The 27,027-nt window shown below is 38.1% G+C and overlaps 2 protein-coding genes across 2 annotated transcripts; both read left to right on the forward strand.

The window, feature by feature from the left end:
• Positions 1-262: 262 nt before the first annotated feature.
• Positions 263-12,984, forward strand: LOC103705111 (probable polygalacturonase). Its single transcript, XM_008788727.3, has 5 exons — positions 263-886; positions 3,111-3,231; positions 6,636-6,884; positions 10,995-11,148; positions 12,224-12,984. Exons 1-5 carry the CDS (start codon positions 464-466, stop codon positions 12,744-12,746), a joined length of 1,470 nt encoding a protein of 489 aa, XP_008786949.2. The 5' UTR covers positions 263-463; the 3' UTR covers positions 12,747-12,984.
• Positions 12,985-20,371: 7,387 nt separating this feature from the next.
• On the forward strand, positions 20,372-23,271 carry LOC103702247 (protein TIFY 10a-like). The gene is made up of 5 exons (XM_008784581.4): positions 20,372-20,645; positions 21,284-21,440; positions 22,177-22,457; positions 22,564-22,621; positions 22,735-23,271. Exons 1-5 carry the CDS (start codon positions 20,492-20,494, stop codon positions 22,874-22,876), a joined length of 792 nt encoding a protein of 263 aa, XP_008782803.2. The 5' UTR covers positions 20,372-20,491; the 3' UTR covers positions 22,877-23,271.
• The last annotated feature ends 3,756 nt before the right edge of the window (positions 23,272-27,027 follow it).

Consider the following 27,027-nt stretch of genomic DNA (forward strand, 5'->3'; position numbering starts at 1 on the left):
CTAAGTAATATTAGAAAACCCAAATTCTCTCCTGCTAATATCACTACCGGACTGGAGAGAAAAGAAGAAAATATTATTATATAATACCATCATATACAGTACGATACGAAGTAAAATTCTATAAAGTCTTATTTAAATCATGCTGGGAGGAAGTTGAGTTCTTAAAGATCAAACCGCTCAATCACAATCGGAAGGCTGCGAGGATAGTTTAAGTTGCAGCTCTCCGGCAACCTCTCGACTCGTCCTCTTCGAAGTCCCGCCCTTTTTGAAACTCCTATCCGATGGAAATCCCTAGCTCTTAAATTCCTGAGTTCCCCAATTCCACGACCCCCATTTTGAATCCGCCAACACAACCCCTCTCCGTTCTCCGGATTCGATTCCCCCTCCGAGACCTCATAGAGAAACGGCGAAGAAATAGATCGCGCTCTCCTCTCCTCCCCTCTGATTCGGTTTGATTTGGATAATGGCGGATATCCATTCCCCTAGCGGCAGATTCCACCTCCACCACCAGCGGCGGCGAGTCGTCGGGACCCTCTCGTACCACCAGATCCTCGTTGTGGTGCTCTGGGCGTCCTTGTTCGCGTGTATTTTTGTTTGGCAGAGGAGCGCCGTGAATGTGCTCCGGGTTTACCGGCGGGGGCCGCCGCCGCAGGCCCCGATGCTCCGTCCGGTGGTGTTCAATTTGACCGATTTCGGGGGGGTTGGGGATGGGGTCACGTTGAACACCATGGCGTTCGAGCGTGCTGTGGAGGCGATCTCGAAGTTCTCGGAGCGAGGTGGCGGGCAGCTCAATGTGCAGCGTGGTGTCTGGCTCACAGCGCCTTTTAATCTCACTAGTCACATGACTCTCTTCCTCGCCGAAGGTGCAGTGATTCTTGGAATCGAGGTGAGGGATATAAAAATTTTATTTTTTTCTCTCTTATCCAAGAAAGATGATTTCCGAGGTTAGTATTGAGCGTTTGACAATCAACCATGCTTTCGTTGCTCAGTTTCTGAGGTTCATAAGATAATGTTATCTATTTTCCCCAATTTGTTCTTATAACTGCATCGAGATTTATCTTGTTGAGTGGAAGTAGAACTTTAGTTGCAAGTACTTGTGTATGGATGAAGCGGTGTCGAGTTAGCATATAGGGATTTTCATGTTCCAGTTTTCATCATGTAGCTTTTTGTCATGGGATTTCTTTGGAGGATCAAGATCCCGTTGTGGAGTACTATTTGGTAGATGGAGGGTATCATAGTCTCGTTAATTGCTTGAATTTTTTTATGGTTTAGCCTTATTCTAATGTTTCTTTTGTGTACTATCTAAGTTCATCTGCTTTGCCACTAGTATATGACCTGCGAAGTTTCTATTCATCAACTGGCTGGACGCTTCCCAAGGCTTCTGATCTGTATTCTTCATTGTTTGCACTTTATAACATCATCATATCTCATCCTTTGAGTAACCTTTTTTTCCTCAGACCTTTGTTGACAACTACTTCATGTACTCTGCCTTTCACCTTATGGCCTTTCTCTGGGAAAACTTTTGGTTCATGCATGTTTCACGTGATTTATATCATTATATATGTTTATAAGCATAACAATGACAATCATCCAGCCTTGTCCCAACTATTTGGGCCAATATCTATGTCCATAAGTAGACAAATTGTGCCACGATAATGGTACTTCGCATGTTAGTGTTTTTTCTTCTTTGGAAAAGAAGATTGTCACCTATCAGATTTCATTGAGTAAATGAAACAGTTATATTCTTTGGAACAAAAATATAGCAAAACACATGTTTTGGCAATGGGGAGAGATTTGGAATGGGAATAAGGGGACGTAGCGAGGTGCTTTGAAACAACTTCAGAGCTTGGAGTTTGTTCTCTAGTCTCAGAACAGACACCCATTCCGAGACTAGAAACCTTGTCCTGCACCACACACCACCCTCATCTGATTTCTTTACTCTAAATATTCTGTTGTTCATCTCATGCCATGTGATCCATAAAAGCACCAGTCACCAGGTCTCAGGGCAGCAGTTGAACTCTAGTCGATGTCTGCTGGTCAGTTTGGATTGATAATCTCAATAAGAGGGAAGCTCATCTTAGTGTTCTAACAACCATTATACAAAACTATGACTTCAAGAAAAGTACACCACTATGTTTTTGAATCAAACTATTTATCTTACGATGTTGGAGATAAAGCATGATGAAGCAAATGGCCTGCTTCTTTTCTTTTCTTTTCATTTTTTTTGTGATCCATTCCTACTGAGCAAATTGTTCACCTTTTGGTCAGTTGTGGTATAACATATTATTAAAATGCTCAATTAAGCGTTAATCAATCTTATGATTTTTTTGGTAAAATTTCTACAAATTTGATGGCTTGAAATTATAGCAAATCATGAAATCAAAAAGACAAAAAGGTTTCATAAACAATCAAATGCTGTGCATATCCTGATTGGGGACTATGGTATGTAGACAAGTTTGCATATGGATTTGTCCTTGTAAATCATAACCTATTACTTATATCACGGATTACTGATAAATTTTAGTTCTGTAAAATAAAGTTAAAAGAATCTGCAATAATTATGAGGTTGACTAGGAGGTTTTGGCGTCATCATATATTTAGATATTGATTATTTTTGGCAGTTAAATCCTTTCTCATTAGCATGATTGTTTCATCTGTTCATGACATTGTTGGTCGAACACCACCTTACCATATAATCTCTTATGAGATTGGGAATGGCTGTTGTAGTTCTGTTTCCAAATGCGATACCTGCACTGTACAAGGGCAATATTTTGATCTTCTGAACATATGAGATAATTTTATCATAAGGAAACTATTATTGGTTTGATCTTGCAAAATGATGCATAAATCATGACAAAGTTATACATTGTTTTAATATTCTTATACTATCTAACTGAACCATAATCAACAAACCTTAACCCATTTCTCTGAGGTATAATGACTTAATTAATAATATGAGAAGTTCTCCCTCTTCTTTTGCTTCTTCTGCTATCATGTGGAAATGAGAATCATCGATCTTCATTTATGAAGTTCTTTTATTTAGTAGAATATGGATATGTCAAGGGAATTATTAAACATTTAATTGGAATTTTTGTTCTGCACTGTAACAGGATGAGAAATACTGGCCTTTAATGCCTCCACTACCGTCATATGGGTATGGGCGGGAGAAGAAAGGACCTCGGTATGGAAGTCTGATCCATGGTCAATATCTTAAGGATGTGGTTATAACAGGTTAGTCAATTATATATGTACATAGACACATATAGATATATATTTTTTTCTAACTGGTCCATCTCCCTCCCTCTCTCTCCCTGTCTTTCTTATATGATATTATTATTTTCAGGTTCTCATCCTTTTCTGTTAATAATCATGCTAGAATGAAAATATAAAAAGACACTCTGCATAAACAAACAAATCAGATAAAAATGTAAAGACAAGGTAAAAAGGGAACCCTCCATAAATTTAAATATAAGTTTGCTTTTGCTCTCTTGCAATCTTAGTCTTAAAAGTCTGCAATCCAAATAGTTCCCAGTAAACTTGCCAAAAACTTGTGTCTCCTTATTTTCACCATCTTAATCTTCCTTAAGTAGAATCTACAAATAGTATAAGCTTGTGAATATACTTTTGCTGTCTAACGGGCAATTCTTTGACATCTGAAATCTAAATTTGTTCCCAGGAAACATGCTGAAAAGTTAGTTGATTCATTTGACAATATGGAACCTCTACTTAAATGCCACTCATTAAAAAATGATAATAAATTCAGAGTGCTTCAACTCACCATTCCTGGAACTATCCACAGTTACTTGATGACATTTGAATGTTTTGAGGCTAGATTGCATTTGAAGTTGTGCATTTGAAGAATCTGCTTCCACTTGGATACCATCGATTGTTTGCTTAAAGAAGATCTTGGATCATTTTAAAATAGTGCAAACTTCAATTTTGTTTGAATCTTTAATTATGCATATGAGTGGCTTTCTTGTGATGAGTCAACCTTAAATGTTAAAACACAAGCTTGTTTGGGGTTTCCGATGGGCCACATGATCAGGTCTTAAGCTTGGGACTGATGTTTACTAGTGCACAGAGCATCTTTTTATTAAGGAAAAGTACAATATCAGTTATGCCTGTTAGCAGAGGGCTCAGCTTGGTCCAGGCTTAACTTGAACTGGCTTCAGGTCTAAGTTTTGGATGCAAATCCAACATATCACTTATTGGGTCTGGGTTGGGTGGGTACGTGTCTAGGCAAGGTCTTAGATTTTAGAGGAAGACCCAGGATTTTGAACTAATTTTTATGGGTAAAATAGGGTCCGTTTGGGTTTGATTGGAGATCCTAATTTGGGATCCATGCCAACTTGCGGGTCTTAATTTCTGATATGAGTTGCCAACATGGGTCTAAGTAGGGTTTGGATTGGGACAGATCCAAGTTTACCCAACCTGCTTGCACCCCTATTATCAACATTTGACACCCTCACCTTTCACATCTTTATATTTAGGAAAAATAATTTTAGCAAGGGGAAGAAAGGGCAACCAGATCACAATATATCCTTCCACCTGCAACTCCCTCTTGTTTAACCTTAGGAGGGAAAGATTTAGGACAAGAGAACTTTTGTTTACAGCTACATATCTCTGCTGTTGTTGCCTTGGATAACGATCAGTATCTTGATTGATAGAGAATGTTGGTGTACCATACAAATTTGAAATTTAGGGGAAAGCATACTAGATTTTACTATTAAGGAAGTTGTCTTGGAGTTCAAGGGCGACTTGATATCTGGTCTACAACATCAGGTTGGACAAGGAAGTAGCTCGGTATATTGTGTACGATTGAGCAAATTTGATTGTGCAATGCATTTTCACTTTTTCATATTTTTCAAGACATTTTAGAAGTTGCTATAAAGTTTAGATGAACCATACATGACCGATCTAAGTCTAACTCTCATAGTCTAGGTTTAGTTCCTATGAGCTATGATAAGTAGCATAAGCATATGAATGAAGTTACCTAGAAATGATGTTTGTAAGCTAATATTGGAATTTGGAAGGGTAAGCTTGTCCAAGTCGGAAAAGGTCACCTTTTCTATACTTATCCTGATATAATATACAAACAAGATTTTCTTATCCTCAGACAGCATTCCAACGGTGCAATAAGAAAACTGCAACCATTACTTGGGATAACAGCATTTATCCGACACAGATTTAAGGCCCTATCCCAACTAAACCTACCCAAAATTAAACTTACCTGGTATAAACCAATAATTTATCCTCAAAAACCCTTTCCGGTTTTCCAAATTGGGCCTAACAAATTGATCACCAATACCTATGTTAGAATAGATGAAGGAGGAGCGACTTTAGTAAAACAAATGCCTCAATGAAAAAGCACTTAATATTCCATCTTCCAGCAGGCCCTAGCTGATCTAAGCTTACCCAAAATTACCAGTATAAGCCAATTTATCCCCCAAAACCCTTTCAACTTTTCTAAATTGGGACTAACAAATCAATCACCAATACCTAACTTTGTCAGAATGGAGGAAACATGAGCCACTTTAGTAACACAAAGGCCTCAATGGGAAGCACATAGCTTTCTGTCTTCCAGCCAGCATCTGTTCAACCTTTTTTCCATTATCAGTTTCATTTTTCATTTCTTCCTTGGTTTACTGACGCAAAAAACTTTCTGCATTATTGTTGAATCTCCCAAGTGTACCGTATACATCCTCTTAAATTTGTTGCTTTTCATCATTTGTTACTTCTACTCATTTACTGAATCCTTTGAAGATATACATGTGGTATGTAAGATAGCTTCTATCTTTTGGGGAAGGTCGAAAGTGGATCAGGAAGCCCCCCTAATTCCATAGTAAAAAGTCCACAATGGGTGGTACCGCTCAGATTGCGGCCAATCCTCCTTTATCTTAGTATTATCTTTCTGCCTGCCTCATATTCATTTGCTTGCCAGTTTGTAGTGTAAAGGGATTACTTCCATTATGATCTTGTCCTCTTTCTACCAGTTAGAAAAAATGGATGACTTCCGCAAGTGTAGAAATTTCGTGTTTTTTGTAGCATCTAGAAGTAGTATAGAGGGTGCCTATCAATAATGATATGCACAGGATTTACTTATTTAAGACACAAGGCAAGATCAAAGTGAGCTTTTGTTTGCTGCTTGGAACAAATGAAGAGAAGAAACATAATATGTTTTAGTAGGATCTCAAAACTGTTGCATTTGGAGGCACAGCAAAAAGAGAAGATTCATACTCCTTTCTAATTCACATGGAATATGTTCTGGAAGGCTCTCATCGCCTATGCTTGCTTCTGCCTAGATAAAATGTCATTCTGTAATTATAAATAAACAGCATTCAGAAAGCCACGTATTATTAGATGGATCTTTTTCCTGTATGTTTTCTTCTTTGAGAATTGAATATTAGTCAATCTAATCCATGTCATGATCTAATTTCAGAAATTTTTTTAACCAACTCCTCCTCGCCTAATGATCAGAAAAATAATCAACTAGTTGCTCTAGAGTTAATTCCTCATAGGATAAACTTTATGAAATCCGACAAATTTTTGCACCTGGTAATCCATTAAAACATTAGTTCTTAAAATTGTTGGTAAGCAAGTTGCTTCTATTGATTAATGTTTTTTCTTCCCTCAAGGACATAACGGAACCATAGACGGACAAGGCGAGATGTGGTGGTCGAAATTTCGAGAAAAACTTCTCAAACATACAAGAGGGCCTCTTGTACAGATTATGTGGTCCAGAGACATAGTAATTTCCAATATAACTCTGCGCAATCCTCCTTTCTGGACTCTCCATCCTTATGACTGCAAGAATGTCACTATTTCAAATGTGACCATCTTGGCTCCTGTTCATAATGCTCCAAACACAGATGGAATAGATCCTGGTAAGCATGTATCCTTTTCTTCAAAGTTGATCCCTTACTTTCTATCTTTTGTTTCACTTATGTGCAAACCCGTTCTCCTTTCGGTGAAATATATGGTTCTTATATGCTTCTTTAACAGGCAGAACAATCAAGTAGAGCTAGTTTATCTTTTAATCTTACATGACTTTGTATGTGTTTATATGCATGTAATCCTTTTTGTATAATTCAGCATAAACATTATCTGCACAAAATTACTGATGATGATCCAAATTAAAACTTCACGTTCAATATGATCCATGATCTTTAACATGTCTAAAGTCCAATGGTCAAATGTTTTGGAGAACTCTTGAGCATCAGGAAGTCACACAAAGGACTGTTTTCATGATGAGATATGATTTATGGCTTGTAAGCATTCAAAGCCTCTAAATCTTGGTTCATGTGTGTTTAATATGCATATGTCATGATCTAGGTGTTCGATGCTTAATTTGTATGGTCCATGTACATTTTACTGTGCATTTTAGCATACCATGCCTATTGATACCATGTGTTTTGTATCCCCTCATACATACATACATATAGACACACTCAGATATATGCAAACACATATATGTCTTGCATGCTCCCTTGCATGTAAGACGGACAGGAACATGCACCTGCACGTATACATGAGCCCATGCATGCATGCATGACCTAATATTTAGCAGTGTGGTTTCACAGTTTGAAGGGTTATCTACTGGTTGTTTGAATTAGTAGGATGTAGGTGATTTGAGCCCTCCTATAAATGGACACATATATTATAAATATATGACCAATTGCAAAAAGCAGTGAGAAAGCCTTCTGGTTTTTTTTCCTCTTGGGCCTCCTCGGCATCCACATGCGCCTAACATTTGTTCACCTTTATTTTACTAGCTTTATCCTTCACTTTCTTTGTTCAAGGCTTCCCAGTAAACTATATCCTCGGGGCATGATGGGTCTCTTGGAAACCCAATGCACTGGGTGATGTGTACCCTGCTCATTAAAACAAACAAAGACAAACATACACACACTCACAGAGAGAGAGAGAGGACGCGTACCCTGCTCAAAATAGAAAAATATCCGGTACTTTGTTGTTATTCTATAGTTAGTGCTAGGATCTCACCATATAAGCTTGGTTTTCAGGAATGCCAGTATAGTTATGGGAAGTGGTGTGATATCCTAGGAAAGTGGAATTCAACAGGAAAATTGTGATTGGATAACATGGTTATGTGATAGGCTCGCTTGATCATACTTGAAATGTTAATCCTGAGATGCATTGTACATAACAAGTTTAGGACAAAGTACTGATGAACTACTTGGAGTCTTGGTTTATATCAATGCAAGGGCTAAGGTATTGTTGGCCAATTAAGAGAAAGAGTATTTGATGGACAGATTTGATCCCATCGACTGACAAAATGCCAGACATCATTTGTGTCATTTTGTATCCACCAGCAGTCAAAAGGAAGGAGCAGTACATGGATGATTGTGATACCATCACCCAACAAGATCATATGGCACATGCAATGCACTCTTACACTTGGATGAATCAAAGGAGTGCTTGATGGACTATTGGTATCCCATCAATTGACATCTGATACACATGGATGAATAGGGGAATGTTTAATAGGCAAATGTGATTCCGGCAATTTATGAAATTTCTTGTGGCATCTGCAATCCTTGTGACTAACAACTGTCGGTCATTTGATGGGCATCTATGACCCCATCAATTGATGAAATATTACTTGGCACATGCAATGGATGCATTGATGCAAGACGAAGGAATATTTGATGGTTGGCTGTTGTTTATGGGGAAGTAATATTAATTGGATCATTCCTAACCGATCCTCAACTAAAATACCAAATTAGATATGGCGCCAATGGGTTTCCTTTTCCTTGGATTGACAAACAAGTCCAACTTTTGTTTGGTGGTTCTATTTCATCTTTGAGACCCCAAATCAGGTCAAGAGGGAAAGAGAAATCCTTTTGTTACAAAGTTATCGAAATGTAGAATTATACTATGGATACATTTTTATTTCTATTTTACTACTATAGCAAGAGAGAGAAATTTAAGGTTATTTAGGTTTTGATGTTTTTACCACGAACGATGAATATAAGTTCTTATTTCAATCCAAAAAGAATTATAGGCAGGGTTGATATCAAGCATGATATTAATATTGCCATTATGGCATATAATGACTGAACGTTGAAAATGTTATTAGCTATTACAACATTGTAATTTACAGGTATATGGTTAAAAAGGTACAACTTAGTACTATATTATCTTACGATAAGCATTGTTTTAGCAATACCATTATAGCTATATAATTGCCACGGCCAGAACCATTAAGTATGCATGCGTTGGGTGGACACATGCGTGCATGCATTGTGTTTATCCATCTTTCAGCCTGCCTGCTGCTTCGTCCTGCATCCAACCTTCTGACAAAAGAACTGGTAAGCTGCCATAAGGACATAGTATATAAATTAAACAATAATGGAAAATATATTTGTATATAAAATATTATTATAATTCATAAATGCTGATAATGTTAAATAATATTTGTACTGTCCATTATATGATGCAGCCATAGTTGTCATTGAATAGAAACAGATCATAATATACAATGATATTATAGCCATTATTTGTAAGCATGTTTCCATCTTATGTCATTATTAGCTGCTATAAAGGGAAATAAATGTTATTGAGTGTTTCATGCATAATCAATTCTGTTTCATATTTAAGGATTATATTATAGGCATATCTAAAGAGGTATTAGTATTAAAAGTAACAGACTATGAATGTTTATTGGTCAAATATTGGTTCTTCTGACCGCATAATATTGCTTTAACAGTGAGAGCATATAATGATGCCTATAGATGGCTGAAATGGGCTGGTAGTCAAATTCCTGAGGATAGAAACTGGAAACAAAAGCATGCATTATCATTCCTCAAACAAAAGTTGGTATTATCAATTATAAAAGAAAGAAAGGACCGGTTATAAATTCCTTGATAGACTTAATTTGCTGGCAAGAAATTATAGCATCACATCCAGAATAGGTGCAGGATTTGCATGTCCTTAGATAAAAGTCACCTAAACAACTTTACAAAAACACTACTTACACCAGTAACTTGGTTGTTTCCATATGGGCCCCAAATCAAAAGTTGGCAGGTCCAAACATCTCAGGGTTGGTGCGGCAAATGGTAATTTAGGTTCTATTCACGTACATGTGATGTAGATTTGGCACAAATCTTGAACTTGATTCAATTAGACTTCTCCTTCAAGAAACTGTTTTGGTCATATTACCAAGTGTATGTGTCTTGGGAACTAGATTAGCTATATGTATAGAAGCCATCATTAAGCTTTTAATTGAGGCAGAAACACTATTTCTTTTTTGAGGAGACAGAAATCTTAACTCTAGAGAACAAAAAATATAAAAAGGCTTGAGGGCCTTGGAGGGGTCGAGCTTTTAGAATGGATTTTAAAGGAGTTTCGATATATTAAGGATTGGAAATGTACCCATTTTTGGAACAGTGGCTTATTGCCCTGCAACTTGGGTCCCCAATGTCGGTAGGCGAGAAGAATTTTTGCTTACTGAAGATCCAGCATGAGTTATATAAAGACACTGAAGGAACCATGTGTTACAAACTTCAGAATATAGTGATATGGGGGGTGAAATAAAATTTTACTTGCTTTTTCCAAATATGGAAAAATTGTTTTTCTTGTTATTGGTTATTCATTATATTGCTTAATTTCTCTCTTTTCAAACTTTTTCACTTAAATCCTTCTACTTATGCTATGAAGACCTGTAGCACATCTTTTAAGACTTTCTTACCAGTTTCTCCACAACCTGGACTCCATCATTTAATCATGATAAGTGCAATAATTATATCTAATCCAGTACTTAACAATGTGATCTTAGCAAACTATTGTAGTTATCCACTTAATATCTGTTTGATATTGCATTCTCTCTCATAGTCATATGTCAAGTATGATTGTTTGTTTTTATTCTTTTTTTAAATATATATATATTCCTTTTATTTTATTATACATTTGTCATTCAGCATGCTTGAGTGCATTTGTACAAAAACTGAGCCAACGAGTTCTCATTGCTTGTGCAGATTCTTGTGAGGATATGGTTATAGAAAACTGTTACATACATGTGGGTGATGATGGAATAGCAATAAAGAGTGGTTGGGATCAGTATGGAATTGCATATGGGCGACCATCGACCAACATTTTAATCCGCAATGTTGTCCTTCGCACTGTTGTGAGGTGAGAAATTCTTCACGTTATTATGTACCTTTATATGGACATGAGAAATGCTTTCTTCCCATCATTATGACCTTTATATGGACATCATGTGCTTAATATGGAAAGCACTGAATTAAAGTGATCGTAAGCACTGATCCTTTGAGCGGCCATGAACATGCTACTTTCCTCATGCATCTAGATTCACTTGTAGCATGTACAACAACTAGATTAAACACACTGATTATGTACATGAACTAGGGACAGAAAACCAAAAAAGGAAAAAAAAATCAAAGTTCCTTTACACGAATCATGGAGGAGAAAATTCAGTCTTCATGTAGTGGAGGAATGAATATCGCCACATTTCGGTCTCTAAGTTGGTTTAATGCTTCTCTTCTCCTCTTTATCTGTCTGAATGCCTTTATAATCATACTGCAGCATTATGGGCTTGACATTCCGAGCAGACATACTGTAGTCTTGCTGTAGACGTTGTTGTTTTTTTTCCTCCTTCAAAGTGGAAAAAAAAAATCATAAACAACCTCTAAGATGCTGCAGAGAGCTATTTCAAGTTTACTTGCAGTAGTTGCACCATCTACTTTATCCTTCAAACAAATGCTTGATATATTCTACTCTCTGAAATCAGAACCCTACCCTTTCAAAGTAACATCCACACAAGTAGATGGCAATATCAGTACTCTAAATCAAGACCAGTAATTTCTGGAAACAACGCTGCACGATTGCAGACAAGGAGCTCGACATCGGAAATCAAATTTTACTCTCTTCTCGCCAAATCACTCAGTAACTCTTTCGTGCTTTGATTTAGGGTCTATTACCATTGAAGATGAATAAAGAATATGTTCATAAGGTGCAATAAGAGTGCAAGACCTTTTAGCCATGTTACTAGTAAAAAAGAACTTAATCTTGGTATCCATATTTCTTCTTATCTATTAGCCTTTTTCCCCGTTCCTCTTGATCTGCCTGCATCCTGTCCCACTAATTCGTGCTCCAGGCTTCCCATTTTTTTGTCTTTGGATTATTTGCATTGTTAGTGTTTTGATTGCTTTCGGAATATTACTTGAACCTCTCTTACGTATTGCAGTGCTGGGGTCTCAATTGGCAGCGAGATGTCGGGTGGGATTTCCAATATCACATTGGAAAATATTCATGTATGGGACTCGAGGCGGGGTGTGAGGATAAAGACTGCTCCTGGGAGGGGAGGTTACGTCCGCGACATCTCATACCGCAACCTGACGTTCGATAACCTCAGTCTCGGAATTGTGGTCAAAACTGACTATAATGAGCACCCGGACGATGGCTTCGATCCTGAGGCCATCCCTTGCGTCGAAAACATTTCTTTCCATGGGATCTATGGGCGGGATGTCCGGATCCCTGTCCGGATCCAAGGCAGTGAGGAGATCCCCCTAAGGGGCGTCAGTTTCAGGGACATGACTGTTGGCGTGACGAAAAAGAAGAAGCGTCTCTTCCAGTGTGCACATGTTTTTGGGCGTGCAATTGGAAAAATCTTCCCAGCGCCATGTGAGAACCTTGACCATTATGACGAGCAGGGACGGCTGGTGAGGCGTTCGACGTCACAGAATTCTACTTTAATAGATTACGACTGAGAATTATTCATTATTCTTTGTCCATACGATACAGTTCTTCGTTTTTTTTTTTTTGATGGCAAATAGTTTCGTTGGCTGCCTGGGCTTCCGCTGACTGGTAGCTTTTTTTCGGGTTTTTTTTTTGGAGTTGATTGATTAGTGTCCATAAAAGCAGCAACTGAATCATTTATTCAGGCAATTGAGGGTCTGTTTGGATAATTTAGTGGAATTATGCTGCATTTCTTGCTGGATTAGTGAATTTGGGTGATGCTTTATCATTTTTGTGAGTTTGAGCAAGTAGCCTTTTTGTGCATGAAGGTAAGGCTATCTGCACGCTACTAAGCTTGCTTTCAATGTACTGCTGTCGTCTTTTTGAATCAAGATGGGATGAAGTTTGCTCTAAAGGGCCTGTTGGAATTCTAGTTGCTTGCTCGTCTAGCTCATGACATATATTCCAAACAAGAGAAGCTTTGATGGATGGTTGTGATCTCAAGAAGGGTGCCCAAGGAATCAGTCCCTCTTAGATACATTTGAAACTTCTGAATGCATCCTTCTTTCTTATGCTTTTTTTTCTTCTTTTTTTTGTTTGCCTCCTTTCTCTTGGTCTCATCTCATCGACATTATAAGAATGATCGTGCCTCTTAAAACTAAAGTCTGGCTACAAACAGTAAATCCAACAGAAGAGCAGGAGGTGACGACAAAGGGCCTTATTTAACGTGTTTGCGTGTTTGGCGTTTTAAGGGGGACGGAGTTTGTCTAAGCAAAGAAAGTTAAAAATAAAGCGAAGAAGTCTAGCTACGGATGGCTTTATATTGGGATTTCATAGGGTTTGGCACAGATTTGATGCTCATTAACATTCAACTCAGAAAAATGGTAAAAGAATTCATTCAACTATCTTCCACCATTTATCTAACGTTATTGTAGACAGAGTTCGCAACGTAAATACAAAGAAAGCAAAAAAAGTACAACACAGCGGCTTGCGGAGAGTTTTATTTGATTACATTTTGGAGTTACTAAAATATTATTGTTAAAAATAAAATGAATTGCCAACAGTACGGCAGATAGGATGGCATTCTATGCGGCTCATCATTTCGAAGATTGAACAATATATCTGTTTCATCTATCTTGCATTATATTTTGTTGTCTGACTCTCTGTGTGAGCTGCTGATGTATAAAATAAAATAAGATGAATTATGTGCAGATGTATAGAATAAAATGTTCCCAATTGTGAAATCAGCTACAGGGGCTTGTAAGGGATAGCTCAAGCTTTTTTTTTTTTGGGGCTTGTATTAAAAATGCAATCATGCAGATATGCACGCGATGAGATCAACTGTTCTTCGTGATTAACACTGCTCTAAAGCAGGACTCACAGGATTCAAGAGATTGGTTGATCTCCCGTGATTCCTCTCTACATCACGAGATAATAATTGAATCGGTTCCATAGCAGTGTGTTTTAATGAACAAACAAAAAAAAAAAAAAGGGTTCCGTACATAATTATTCTATCTAAATCTCAATCTTTTCTTCTCTTTATTGTCGTATTATTTTTGTTTGTTTCTTTTTTGACAATTCTAGAGAGAGATAGAAGAGAGGTGGCGGATCCATTAACTAAAAATAAAAATCTGGAAAAGGGTTTGAAGTTATCTCCATCCTATGTGGATTAGGTAGCACGCAGTGTCAAGGAAACATGGATCACGTGGTGGAACAGGCGTGGAAATGTCCAATCGCGCGCTTCGGGTATCCCCAGCCGTCCGATGCAGATCGAACGAGAGGTCCGATTCTCCACGCAACACGGTAACGTCTCCCAGCCAATCCCGCACGTTCTCGATAGACCTCGAGATGATAACGCGTGGTCCCCCACCCCGCCAAAAGCGTGTGGGGACCGGTTGGAAAGTAACGGCAAATTAATGGCATTATGAAAGTAGGAATCTCTGGCCATGGTTTCTTCTCGCCGCTCCCTCTCTTCTCAGGATGGCTTTTGGAATATTATTAATTGAAAAGAGAGTTATCTGATGTTGGTTATGATTTTATGATCTCATTAATATTTTATTCTCAAGATTATTTTTATTTTTTTATGATAGAGTAAATATACTTCCTCTCTCCGTCTTTTATGGTTTTTTTCTTGAGTTTTTTTTTTTTTTTGCATAAACACCTTCTTAAATATCGAATTTTGCATGAATATCCTTGTCAAATTGATATTTTTATGTATACCCTTCTAAAATTTTCTTTCTACTTTTTTTATCCATATTTTTGCATATGTACTTACGCCATCTAATACCATTATAAAATTAATAGTTTCAAATTAAAATAACTAAAATATTCTTAATGAATAGATATTAAAAAAAAGCATTGATAAGGCGATTGCAATGGAGGACAAAAAAGTAATTTCAAGTTCTATTATATTTTTAATTAAAATAAATGTAATTTTTATTAACGGTGTTAGTGGAACCGTTATATTAGAGATATTTGTGCAAAAACAGTATTTTATAAGGATACAAAAATAAATATAAATTTCAAAAAGGTATCCACGCAAATTTGAATTTTTTTAAGAATATTCATTAAAAAAAAATTTTCTTTGATATTTATAATTATATGAAGCAAAATGAAATAGAAATGGATATAACATTGAATTTATAGTGGTGAATCAAATAAATAGCTTTATCCAATAGAAAACTTTTATATAAATAACTTTATTTTAAAAAATTGCAAAAAAGTAAAAATTTATGGAATACAAGTATTTTGCGCATGTGATTCGCATGACCAGCATGGTGGTTTTCTTGTGAAAAGGAAAAAATAGGGAGCAGCAGAGACCTGCTTAAGTTTTTTTTTTTTTTTTTGGCACATGAGACCTACCTAATTTGATCTCTTTTTTTTAACTAGGATTTGAGCCTATCTTTTAATCAATCTGTTTGATTGAATACAATGCAAGATAAAGATGTGATTATATTTCTACAAGAAGAAACAAGATCGTATAACAACTAGTCAAAAGCAACCGTGAATTTAGACAAATAAACGATAAAGTTTCAAAGAAGTCTATTATTTAAAGTATCCCAATAATTGAAATCTTGATTTAGAAGCAAATACGAACCTGCCAAATTTATGCTGGATTCGTCCCTATCAATTACTTGCCATGCTACTTGCAATGCTTGGACATCATCTGAAACTTTGGGGAGACATGGTCCTACCCACGTTTATAGGACGAGTTTATTCCATAGCATTGGTGGTTGAACTAGTGCTTCGTCTACAAGGTCATTTTCATGAAAGTGAACTAATTTTTTTGGTAAATCAGATGATTCAAATTAATTGAGAATAAACAAGTCCTTAGAAACCAAAAGATAAAATATTAAAGAACTGAATAGAAAGATTAGTTGAGGAAATCCATACTATGGATCCCATGTGGTTCATCATATAAAAAGTCATCCAATCAACAACAAAGTTAGATTTTTTATAAATATGTGTAACTTCAAAAGATAGTGGCGAATGCAACTTAGCTTCACTGTTAGAAGTCAAGCTTTCAAGTACAATAAGACTAGCACCTTCAATTGATTCAATGGCGCATGGCATGCTCTATCTATTTTTTTTTTTTTTCCGTGTAGAAACTAGATAAGTTCTATTGTTTTAGTATGAATGTATTTAAGAAAATCAGAAAAAAAAAGATGACTAGAAGGGAGAAGAAGAAGTCTCAAAGGTATTCGAAAACAAACCATCAATATATTGGGCTATATATGAAGCAACATAGTCAGCTGTCTTATCAGCCTCCTAATAAATATGGATAATCCGAAAGACAACATAGTTTCTGAACAACCTACGATGGTGGATATAGTCACGCGATCCAAATTGGCTTTGAATCTATTCGATCATCGTAGTCCGGTCCTCTTCCATCCATTCACTCTAGGGCAATCGGGCAAGCACGCTTTTGGTGATTTCTAAGCAGGCAAGATCGGTCGGTGTTTTTGCCTTCCGCGTAACCCAGGACCACGGTGCAACGTCTTTGGGCGCTCTTCTCCAAGTACAAGTTTATATCGTGGCAGGTCACGGGGATGGGCAGCCAAAAAGGATAGCGTCACCTGTACCCAAAAGAAAAAGAAAAGGAAAAGGATAGCGTCACCAGCTTATCATACTTGTCCATGTTTTGTTCAGTTAGCTGCTCCGAAAAAGGATTCAACAACGTGCTTTGCTAAGAATCCACGCAAAGATATTTCCAACAATGCAAGTCAGGATCCATTGCAATAATGATCACATTTAGGTAAACCTTTGATTCGAAAAAGCTGCTCTTGATGTATTGTACTAGGAATTCCAATAACTCTAAGATTATCTGTAAGGACCCGTGCGGGCGTGTATTTAGTCCCACATCGGTGATTCGCTGGGTAGATGGATCAAGAAACCCAAATAATATCTTCCGACTAGTCATTTTAGGTGAGGTGTTACAAATGGTACCAGAGCGGATCCGGCCCATAACCTATATGGACTAGAGGACACTGCAACACAGATCTATTGGAGCTGACCACGGGCTGATCGTGATATTTGTTATTAGATTCGAATGAATTTTAACCCTTAGTCTGACGAGGACGTCAAGACTTGAACGGGGGGAGTATGTAAGGACCCATGCGGGCGTATATTTAGTTCCACATCGGTTATTCGCTGGGTAGATCTGGGGTACTTATACATGATCAAGAAATCCAAATAATACTTTCCGGCTAGCCATTTTGGATGAGGTCCTAGGTTGTTACGTTATCTTTACAATGAGAGCAATCAAATGCTCTATCCGTGGAAGCAAACCAAGGTTGGATATGCCGATAATTTGGTGTGTAAATTTAAACATATTGCTTCATGGTTTTGCCTCCATGAGTTTGGCATCATTTGAAGTTGTTTGATACCTTATGGTGGACCATGGATTGTACTCTATAAAATGAAATGGTAAGCCTCCTCATGCTACGCTTAACCATGTAGGAAGCACTAAGCAAAAATCCCACATAGAATATCAAAGTCAAAAAATAATAAGCTAACTACTTAAATCTGTCGCAATACACACATATTGACTATTTCTTCCTTTTAATTCTTCATAGAAATTAAAGAAAAACACCTGCATAACCAGAGACGAAGACCATTAATCAATGGCTTGACATTTAAGCGTAGGCACTATAATGGGTGAAACCAGTACATCAATAGTTTACATAGTTTTCTTAAACTTTGATTAAATTCTGTAGAAATTGTGCGGTTGTATAGTTTTATTTTATTTCATTTTTCATTGTGAACAAGGCACTTGGAAGGTCTTATGCTGTCACCGGACTAATTTGGAGCTCTCCTATCACATCTTTTATATTACAACTATCTTTTCTACCTTGCTTAAAGCAAGATTTCTACGTCCGGCCTTTCTTTTTAGTCGTCACTATAGGGCCGCCACAAGGGAAAATGGATACCGGAGCTACAAACGTGTGAAACTAGGAATGACTCAAGAGTCCTGTGAAAATTATTTAAAAATTAAATATAGGTTGAACTTGTAACGATGCTAGATTACAACAACCGACAAGGAACTCTCGAGTAGTTTCCTGCCGGTTTCTTTGGTAAATATCGTCATATATTTTTCTTCTCTTAATCCAAAGGCACAAGTCAAGCTTGGAACATGTTTGGTAGGCTGGAGCTCTAATCATGATTTCAAATCGTCCAATTTAAGTTGACATATGACAATGACCTTAACCAAGATGGAGATAAACGACTTGTTTCTCTCATGAAACTTGTTTTGTCGTAACTAGATTAATATTCATCATACACAGTGCGCATGACAAGAAATAATGATAGCTGTGATTTTATTTTTTGTGATTCTACTAGAAGGATATCTATTCTGTCTTACTAAAGTCTTAAAATAATTATGATGTTTTGTTTTTGTTTCTCTCTTTTATTAGAGCAAGAACTAAATAACAAGAGATAAGAGTAGTTCTACAAGTAAACAGAGTGGCCACATAATTGAAATGAACTAAGAGCCTTTCAATTTGTCCTAAGAGCTAATATTCGAGTATTTTTCATTTCAAGGAATGATACAGGACTCCTGTCACACGCGTAAGAATAATTCACTTACCATATGGCTTCCAACGTGCATAAACGTCACCTTGCTTTGCATCCAAACGTGTCCAATGGAATCCTACACTTCTCGCTCGTGTATGCCTCAACCAAAGCGAGTGCCACGTACCATATTCTAGGATTTATTTTTTTTTTGGACTTGAACGGATGAATCATATATAACGGATATGAATACACTAATACATTTAAGAAAGTCAAAAAATAACAAGTTTCAGAGTGCACCGGATAATCTTCTCTTCTCTAGCCAAATGATCTTTCCATAATGGTTAGCCACATATGACGCTACCCAATTTGCTATCCTGTTGGACTCTCGATACACATGCTTTGCCTATAAAACCATCCTATTATTGATCATAGTCTGGATATCTCTAAGTAGAGGGTGGTACTCGCCTATTCTTTTCGCTCTTGAGTATGATAGCACTGGCTCGTAGCTCGCGCCAAGCATAGCATACGCAGGCCTAGGTTGCTCACAACTTTGCGTCTGGTACCAAGATGTCAAAGATCTAATAACCGAGATGTCGAAGTTCTGACAACCACCATTGTAATTACATTGGAGTCCGAACATAGGATAATGAAGTCCGCCCCTTTCCTACTTCAGTACAAGCCATTCAGTGTACGTCGGTCGAAATTTGGCTCAAGAAAAGCCGGATAGTCGTATGAGTTATTTTTCGAGGTATGTATGTATATCGTGAGGCTAACAGGGCGGCGGAGTGGGTGGCGGCGTATGTTGCGAGCCACTCAGGAGGCATCCTATGAGTTGTTGAGGATGATTTGTCCGGTGTATTTTGGGATCTTTTGTTTGCAGGCTCTACTCGGTGTATTTATATCCGTATAATATAAAACACCCGCTTTAGCATGATGATGATGATGATGATGATGAAGAAGAAGAAGAAGAAGAAGAAGGAGAGGAGGAGGAGGAGGAGGAGGAGAAAAGAAAAGAAAAGCAAGCCGGGTGGTCATATTCTAGGAGTTCGGCGGCAGTCTAATGCATAGTAGAACTGTAGAAGGCGGGCGTTATCCGCTACTCTGTCCCCACCAGTGCAGTTCTATGCAGATAATACTACAGCAAGTACACGCACATGGTGTCACGCAGGGTTTCCCCATGACGCCACGTAACAACGGGCCTGATGAAATCAAACTAACAAATCGGACGGTAGATCCATCTCCCGCATATTTATTTCTGCGAATCCACGGACAACGATAGCTTGCTTCGTATCAACGCAACAATTCTTATCACGGATATTCCGACAAAGAGCGAGCAACATTTCGAACCGTCCGATCGATGTGCCACCGGCAGCAGATTACAGAATTCGATATCCCCAGGCATCAGCCGCATCCCAAGTTTCCCGATTCAACATGGGCGAACCCCCGTCCCTTTTTCTTCCACGTGCTTCTCCCGGCTGTCACGGAGACGAAAGAAGTAAATAATGTTTTTTATTTCGAATAATAAAATTTGAGATAATATATTTTTTATTCTTTGTTTGATTTATTTCCGGTTTCTTTAAACGTCTCGCCGGTCACGTGCGTAAAATTGTCAGCCACAACCGGCAAATAGGGGAGGGCACTCGCCACTATAAAGAAAGAAAAGGCGAGGGGAACGGAGAGAGAGAAAGAGAGAGCGAGAAAGGAATCGAATTTGGAGAAGAGGGGGGGATTTGTTTGTTCGATATTGGGATCGGCGACGAGGGAGATGGCGGAGATGGGGCGGAAACTTGCGGGGAGATCGGGGGAGAAGTCCAACTTTGCGGTTACTTGCAGTCTTCTGAGGCAGTACATCAAGGAGAAGGGGAGCATCGCCGATCTCGGTCTTGGGATCGCTCCTCGCCCTCAAGAAACCGCCAAAGGTTAGTTTTTTTTTTTTTTTTAAGAAAAAAGATTACTGAATTAGGAGGGTTTTTTTTTTTTTTTTTTTGATATGTTCGTTGGATTCTGAAGAGAATCTTGGAAATCTTTATGGAGATCATCGATTCTGCTAGGTGTCTTAAGTTGGGGTTTTTTACCCAATCTCTTTATCCTCCTATCGCGTTTTTTTCCATCTTTTGTCGAAATTTTAGAAATTTTCTGGTCTTATTTTTCTTTTTCTTTTTTTCTTCTCCGAGTCCGAGATGATGGATCTTTCCTCTTCACATCTCAAAATTTCTCAGTTTGGGATTAGGGCTTAATTGAGTCGAGATTATGGATCTCTTGACCTCCGTTTTTTTCCTTTAAAGAAACTAATTTGGCGAGGAAAATTTGATTTTTAGTCCTCGATCGCTCTCAAGATCCGCGCTCTCCAGCGAGCAGTTTAAAACACTCTGACCGTACTCTTACCCCAAAAAAACCCTCTCACCGTACGATAAGCTGCTTGATTCAACCGGTTGATCTGGATCCTAGGTTCCGATGAAACTGCAGTATCCCAATGTCCCATGTGGGTCCTGATCTGGTCCTATTCCTCTCTCTTTGTTGATGCTGATGATTTTTTTTTTGGTTATTTTCTTTGCAGGCAACACTGAGACGTTTCGGCCGCCGACCACGATGAGCTTCTTGCCGGGCGCCGACGTTTCGGCCGGCGACGACGACGTTTCCCGAGGAAACGCCATGGACCTGTTTCCCCAGCGCGCCGTGTTCGGCGACGAGCCCCGCAAGACATCGGATGTCAGGTTTGAACTCTGAACCCACCCAACTCTATACCCATGAATCTATTCAATATTACGGAAAAAAAGTACCCAATATATAATATCTTTTTACATGAAATTCCTTCGTGAGGTTGTAGTTACACCATAGCCCCCTTAAGTATTATTTCAGAGCTTAAGGGGAAATGGTGTGGAGAAGGCCTTTAAAACAAGAAATTTTTAGGTGGTTATTCAAGACTTCCCCCTCAAAAAAAAAAAAATAGTAGTCCAAAACTTGTGCAAAACTTGTCCGAACTTGGAAAAAGCTGTGGGAAAACTCTAGCGAAAATTGCTTCCCATTTATGGAACAAATATGATCCATTTTCCAGATATGTATATTAGAAAAAGCTATGCAGGAAGCACATGCTTGGCTAGCTACTTTGTTTCTTTTTTTTTTTTTTTTTTTTTTTGAGTTGTTGCTCTATGGGTAGTTGGGTAAGCACTTTTTATGATTAAATACTTCGTAGACTCTTGGGCATGAGGCAATTACTCCGGTCAAATTCACAATTGAATGATGAATGATCCATTGGATGACATAGTACACTCAAACAGCCTTAGTCAGATGTCAATTCTCAATAGCTGGCTGTTGGAAAATACTCTTCTTTGCATTCAATTTGTTAGTGAAGGAAAAAAAACAAACACATGAATGAGATCTACTTCTTCTTTACTTAATGTTGATGTGTATTTGAAGTGAATTCTTATCATCCTTATGGATGCGCTGCAGGGAACGAGAGAAGGCCCAGTTGACCATCTTTTATGGCGGCAAGGTGCTGGTGTTCAACAATTTTCCGGCCGAGAAGGCCAAGGATCTGATGCAGATAGCAAGCAAGGGGACCTCCAATGCCCAAAATTCTGCCCATGTCCCCTCTTCCACTAAAGCTGCCGCAGCGGTGGAGCACACAAATGGTCTCTCTAATGAAACTCCTGTGTCAGCGTCCACCCCTGCTAACCCTTCAGTGATGGCTCAAGGCCATGTTCAAAAGCCAGCCCAGCCTAATGCTTCCAGTGAGAAATCTCTCTTTGTGACAAGATGCTTGTCTATAATAGTATAGCCAATAAGCTAGCAAACATGCAGCTAAGGATGCTAATATTTGTGCTATTTGAATGACAGATCTCCCCATAGCAAGAAGGGCATCTCTCCATCGATTCCTTGAGAAAAGAAAGGATCGGTAGGTAATCCTTGCCCACTATATGAGAAATGCTGAATTATGATGTTTGTTGCCAAATTCATTGTGACTATTGTTCTATCAATCTCATATATGAATCCTTTAAATTTTCTCAGGATCCACGCCAACGTACCATATCAAGTAAATGGCTCTTCGGAAATGGTTGCTCCTGTCAAACAGGAGAGCCAGCCATGGCTTGGTTTGGGTTCACAGATCTCAAAAGTCAACCCAAGCTTAAACTCGGAGTCCAGCAGATAAGATTTGGCGATCCATGATTGCTTACTGAGCTTAGCCCAATATATGTTCCATCCTGCTTGCTTAACTAATATCAGATCTTGAATTCTTGAGAGGGATCCTGACAGGTGACGCAGCCTACTGCACGGGTCTAACATTTGTATTCTGGAGGACATTAGGGTTTTGGTCTGCTTTTCATTTTGGAAGATATTATGTTGTTGCCATCGACGAGTTAGAGTTGAGAATTCTTCCTTTTGTTAACAGATGGCAGCTCATGGCTGCGGTGCAGATGCAAGAATGAAAAGAAACACACACACATATATCTATATGTATGTATGTATGTATTCATGTCTTTCTCTTGGAGACTTTTATAGAATGACTTGTTTCGATCTTTATAGTTGCCAATGTTGTTTTTTATATTTTTATCAGAGTTAACCTCTATTATCGTCGATTGATAATTTCTTTTAAAAAATGTTGCAATTAATGGAGAGCAATGGACAGAAGAAGCTCTATTTCTCAGATTGATGGAGGTGACATGAGGTTATCATGTTACAATTTGAAGAACTGCAGGCGTGTAACTTCAATTCCTGTCTCAAATGACCATATCTTGCAAGATATTGTCATTTGGTCATGGTTTCTACAGCAAACTATTACAACTATATTAATTGGTCAATCAGTGAATTTCAGTTGAACAGGGAGCATATTATAAATTCTGTTGGAACCATCGACTTTGTTGGGTTAAAATTTCTCCGAATTTATGTGCCTCTAACTCAAAGGAGAAAATTGAGTTCGTTTAATCCACATATTAAATTTTAAAACTAATTGTAGATGAACCTCTTGAATATATTGAGTTTTTCATTTTAATCATAAAATTTTTTATGTTATTTATAGGAAGGGAAAAACCTTAACACCTTTCTATATTTAATGGACGGAGGAAATAGCTGAGGCAGGAATCCACCATTTTGTGGATGTGAGTCACACCAGACCTGGAACTGGAAGGATGAGAACATAGCTACTTATTGACAATATACTTGTAAAAGCACATCCCAAACCATTTTTTGGGACTTCATTTAAGATAATTTTCATATATGGGGTGGTGTGGCTTGCTGCATCGCCCGCTACAGCCGTTTTAGAAGACTTTATCAGAGATTTATGACGTGAGATGCCACTAAATACAGTTAGTAGGTGATGGGTCTTCGTTTATTTGCCTGAAATTTGTTTTTTGGCTACTAATTTGCTTGAAAATGTTAATAAGCAATGTTTTGCACCCACAAAGGAGCTTTGAAATATAAACCACTCACACCAGAAATAAGAACTCCAGTTGGAGGCGATGCTATTTATCCCAAATCGACCTTATTTTTCCAAGCAAGGCACTTCACATACCAATTTCAATGCTTAGGGTTCTTTAAAGGTTGCTATTATATATGACCATGCAAAGTGGCAATGTTTAAAACATTGCACATTTCAATAACAGTAATGTCATAGGATAATCAAACATTTTTGGGAGAAGATGAGAACTCAGATGCATTTTATCTCAGTAAGTTGGTGCTTCTAAGCTCTGTTGGGAACAAACAGTCACGTACAATTCCCACTTTATGAGGCTGGTCATTAGTTGCAGCTATAGACGGCAGTTGGGGGGATCGTAAACGGATATTATAATTTTAACTCCACATAATGTCTTCAGTTGCTTGCAACCAAACACAGCCTGAGTATAAACACTGCTGTGATATAGATATGAATTTTGTTCTTTTTTGAGAGAAAAATAGATCTTAAATATACTGTTTATTTGTAAAACTGAAGTTTCTCATAAATATACTATTTATTTGTAAAACTGAGGTTTCTCTTGAATGTACTATTTATTTGTAAAACTGAAGTTTCTCTTAAATATACTATTTATTTGTAAAACTGAAGTCTGGGGACTCTGTTATACTGATGAAGTGATGGATGCTCCTCATCTAAATTTTATTATTCAATTAACCACTTGTAAGCCACGCTGATGACGTGATGGATGCTCTACCAAATATTTCTCTTCATCTAAATTTTATTATTTAATTAACCACTTGTAAGTCACGCCCTGTTCATATCCTCATCTAAATATAGACCCCATGTTGTCACAATCGCTTGATGCTGTCCCTGTGGACTAAAAGCAATTAACAACCAATCGATCTCTAGTTTAATAATGCTCAAGTGGGAGGTATCTTGGAAATTAACTCGCACGAAATAAGCATGTGTTTTGAATAAGGCCTCAAAGGTCCCCGAGACTAGTCATGCCTTCAAATGGACGCAAGAGGAGACGCGCAAGGAGACTTTGATGAAAGAAGAGTTAGGCGTGCTTTTCGAAGGAGTAAATAAAGGAACAGACGGACGAGCAGGCTATAATAATTGTTGGTGGGAAGACATGATCTGTTTTAGGGACCAAGGAATGCGAAGGCGATCCTCCCACGTTTCTACATGTACGCTTGGGTAAAGCACACGACAATTAGTGGTGGGAGAGGCCTTTTGACAGCCACTTGGCCGCACCAACAGAACTTTTTGATTCATTAAAAAAAAAAAAAATTTGTCATTGATTGATTAGGCCCCATCATGGGATACTTTTAATCATTTCCCCTCCAATAATCCTTAATCAATATCCACAAATATCTTCATTTTTTTTAATAATTAAATGATCTCCAACTAGTACAAATATTAGCACCCATATTATTTTTCTTTATCGATCCTTATAATTTATTTTTATTAACGTGATTCTGTATGGGTCAGTGTTGTCTTCTTTTATTAGCCCATGGTTTCATATTTCTTCTCCCAGCTGGCAGGCATGCTATCAACTCTTTTGAAGCTTTTGTTTTGGGGGCTTGCGGCTTTGTGGGGACTCTATGCAATGTACTTGGAGCGGTGATTAATATATTTTGGGTGGGCGTTGGGCCTTCGAGTTTTAAAAAGCATAGAAGAGTTCACATGTTTGCTATATTTGCTGTCGTCCCAGTTGCTACGATTCAAAGATTCTCACTGTATGTGGACAGCCAGCTTGATGGATCACGGCTGTAGCCGGATTAAGCTGCTGGAAACTGTGGGCAAAAATGGTGACCTAGCTCTGCCTCTTCCTCCTCCTTCTTCTTCTTCTTCTTCTTCTTCTTTTCTTTTTTTTTTTTCAAAACGGTATTTCATTTCATATACCTCTAACGTGAATACAATCAGACATATCAAAAAAAAGTAAACAAAATAAGGCGTGTGGAACGCCATCTAAACTAGACCAAAAGACCTCCCCAGTATGCCGAGCAATATAAGAGGCGACCCAATCTGCTGCACTGTTCGTCTCTTGGTAAACATGGGCAATCTGACAGGAGATCAACTACCGCACCAAACTACGAGTGTCCTGTATCAAAGGGTGGCCATCCCCATACATGTCCACACCTCGTATCCAGTCAATCACTGTAGAACAGTCACCCTTGAGAATGAGTCTGTCGGCCCCCAGTACTCGTCTCGCAAACAAAACACCATCCCAAGCAACCTGCAACTCTGCTCCCACCGCCGAACCGCCAAGAGTGCTCCGTCCCCCAGCAACAATAAAGGTGCCTCTGTGGTCCCTGATTACGAAACCCACGCCTCTAGGGGCACCATCCTCCGCCATGCCACCATCGAGAGGAAATAAATAGGTAAAGCTGCTGCTCCATTGGATTTCAGGTGCATGGCGGTGAATGGACTCATGCACACCAGCTATGTGTATTAAATGTTAGTTTGATTGCTAAGTTAAATTTATTGACATGTTAGCATATATTAGGACATATGTCATACATGTGGGTGATTTTTAAGTATTGGGTGCAATTGGTGAAGGTTCAATGCTATGTCTAATATTGATCCAGCCAGGCACATGCGACTTAGCTCGCAATCAAGATCAATGAGGTCGCAAGGCTTTAATTGTCATCGGGTCGAAAATAGGGTTATACATATGTATTTACTAGGAGGAAAAATATTGATGAGCAGATAAAAGATGTAAACATGCATATACATAATACATAGGCAACATGATTAGAAGATTTGAATTTTTGCCATTCATGTCCAGACCAGGGAGGATCTCGGCGAACTATATATTAAGATGGTGCATCAAGTACCCTCAGAAATAACATTTGCCTCAACACATGTTGGGGCCAATCATAAAGTATAGGCACAAATTGGATAAG

Source organism: Phoenix dactylifera, chromosome 6 (genome assembly GCF_009389715.1).
Source record: "Phoenix dactylifera cultivar Barhee BC4 chromosome 6, palm_55x_up_171113_PBpolish2nd_filt_p, whole genome shotgun sequence".
In the NCBI taxonomy this organism is placed as follows: domain Eukaryota; kingdom Viridiplantae; phylum Streptophyta; class Magnoliopsida; order Arecales; family Arecaceae; genus Phoenix; species Phoenix dactylifera.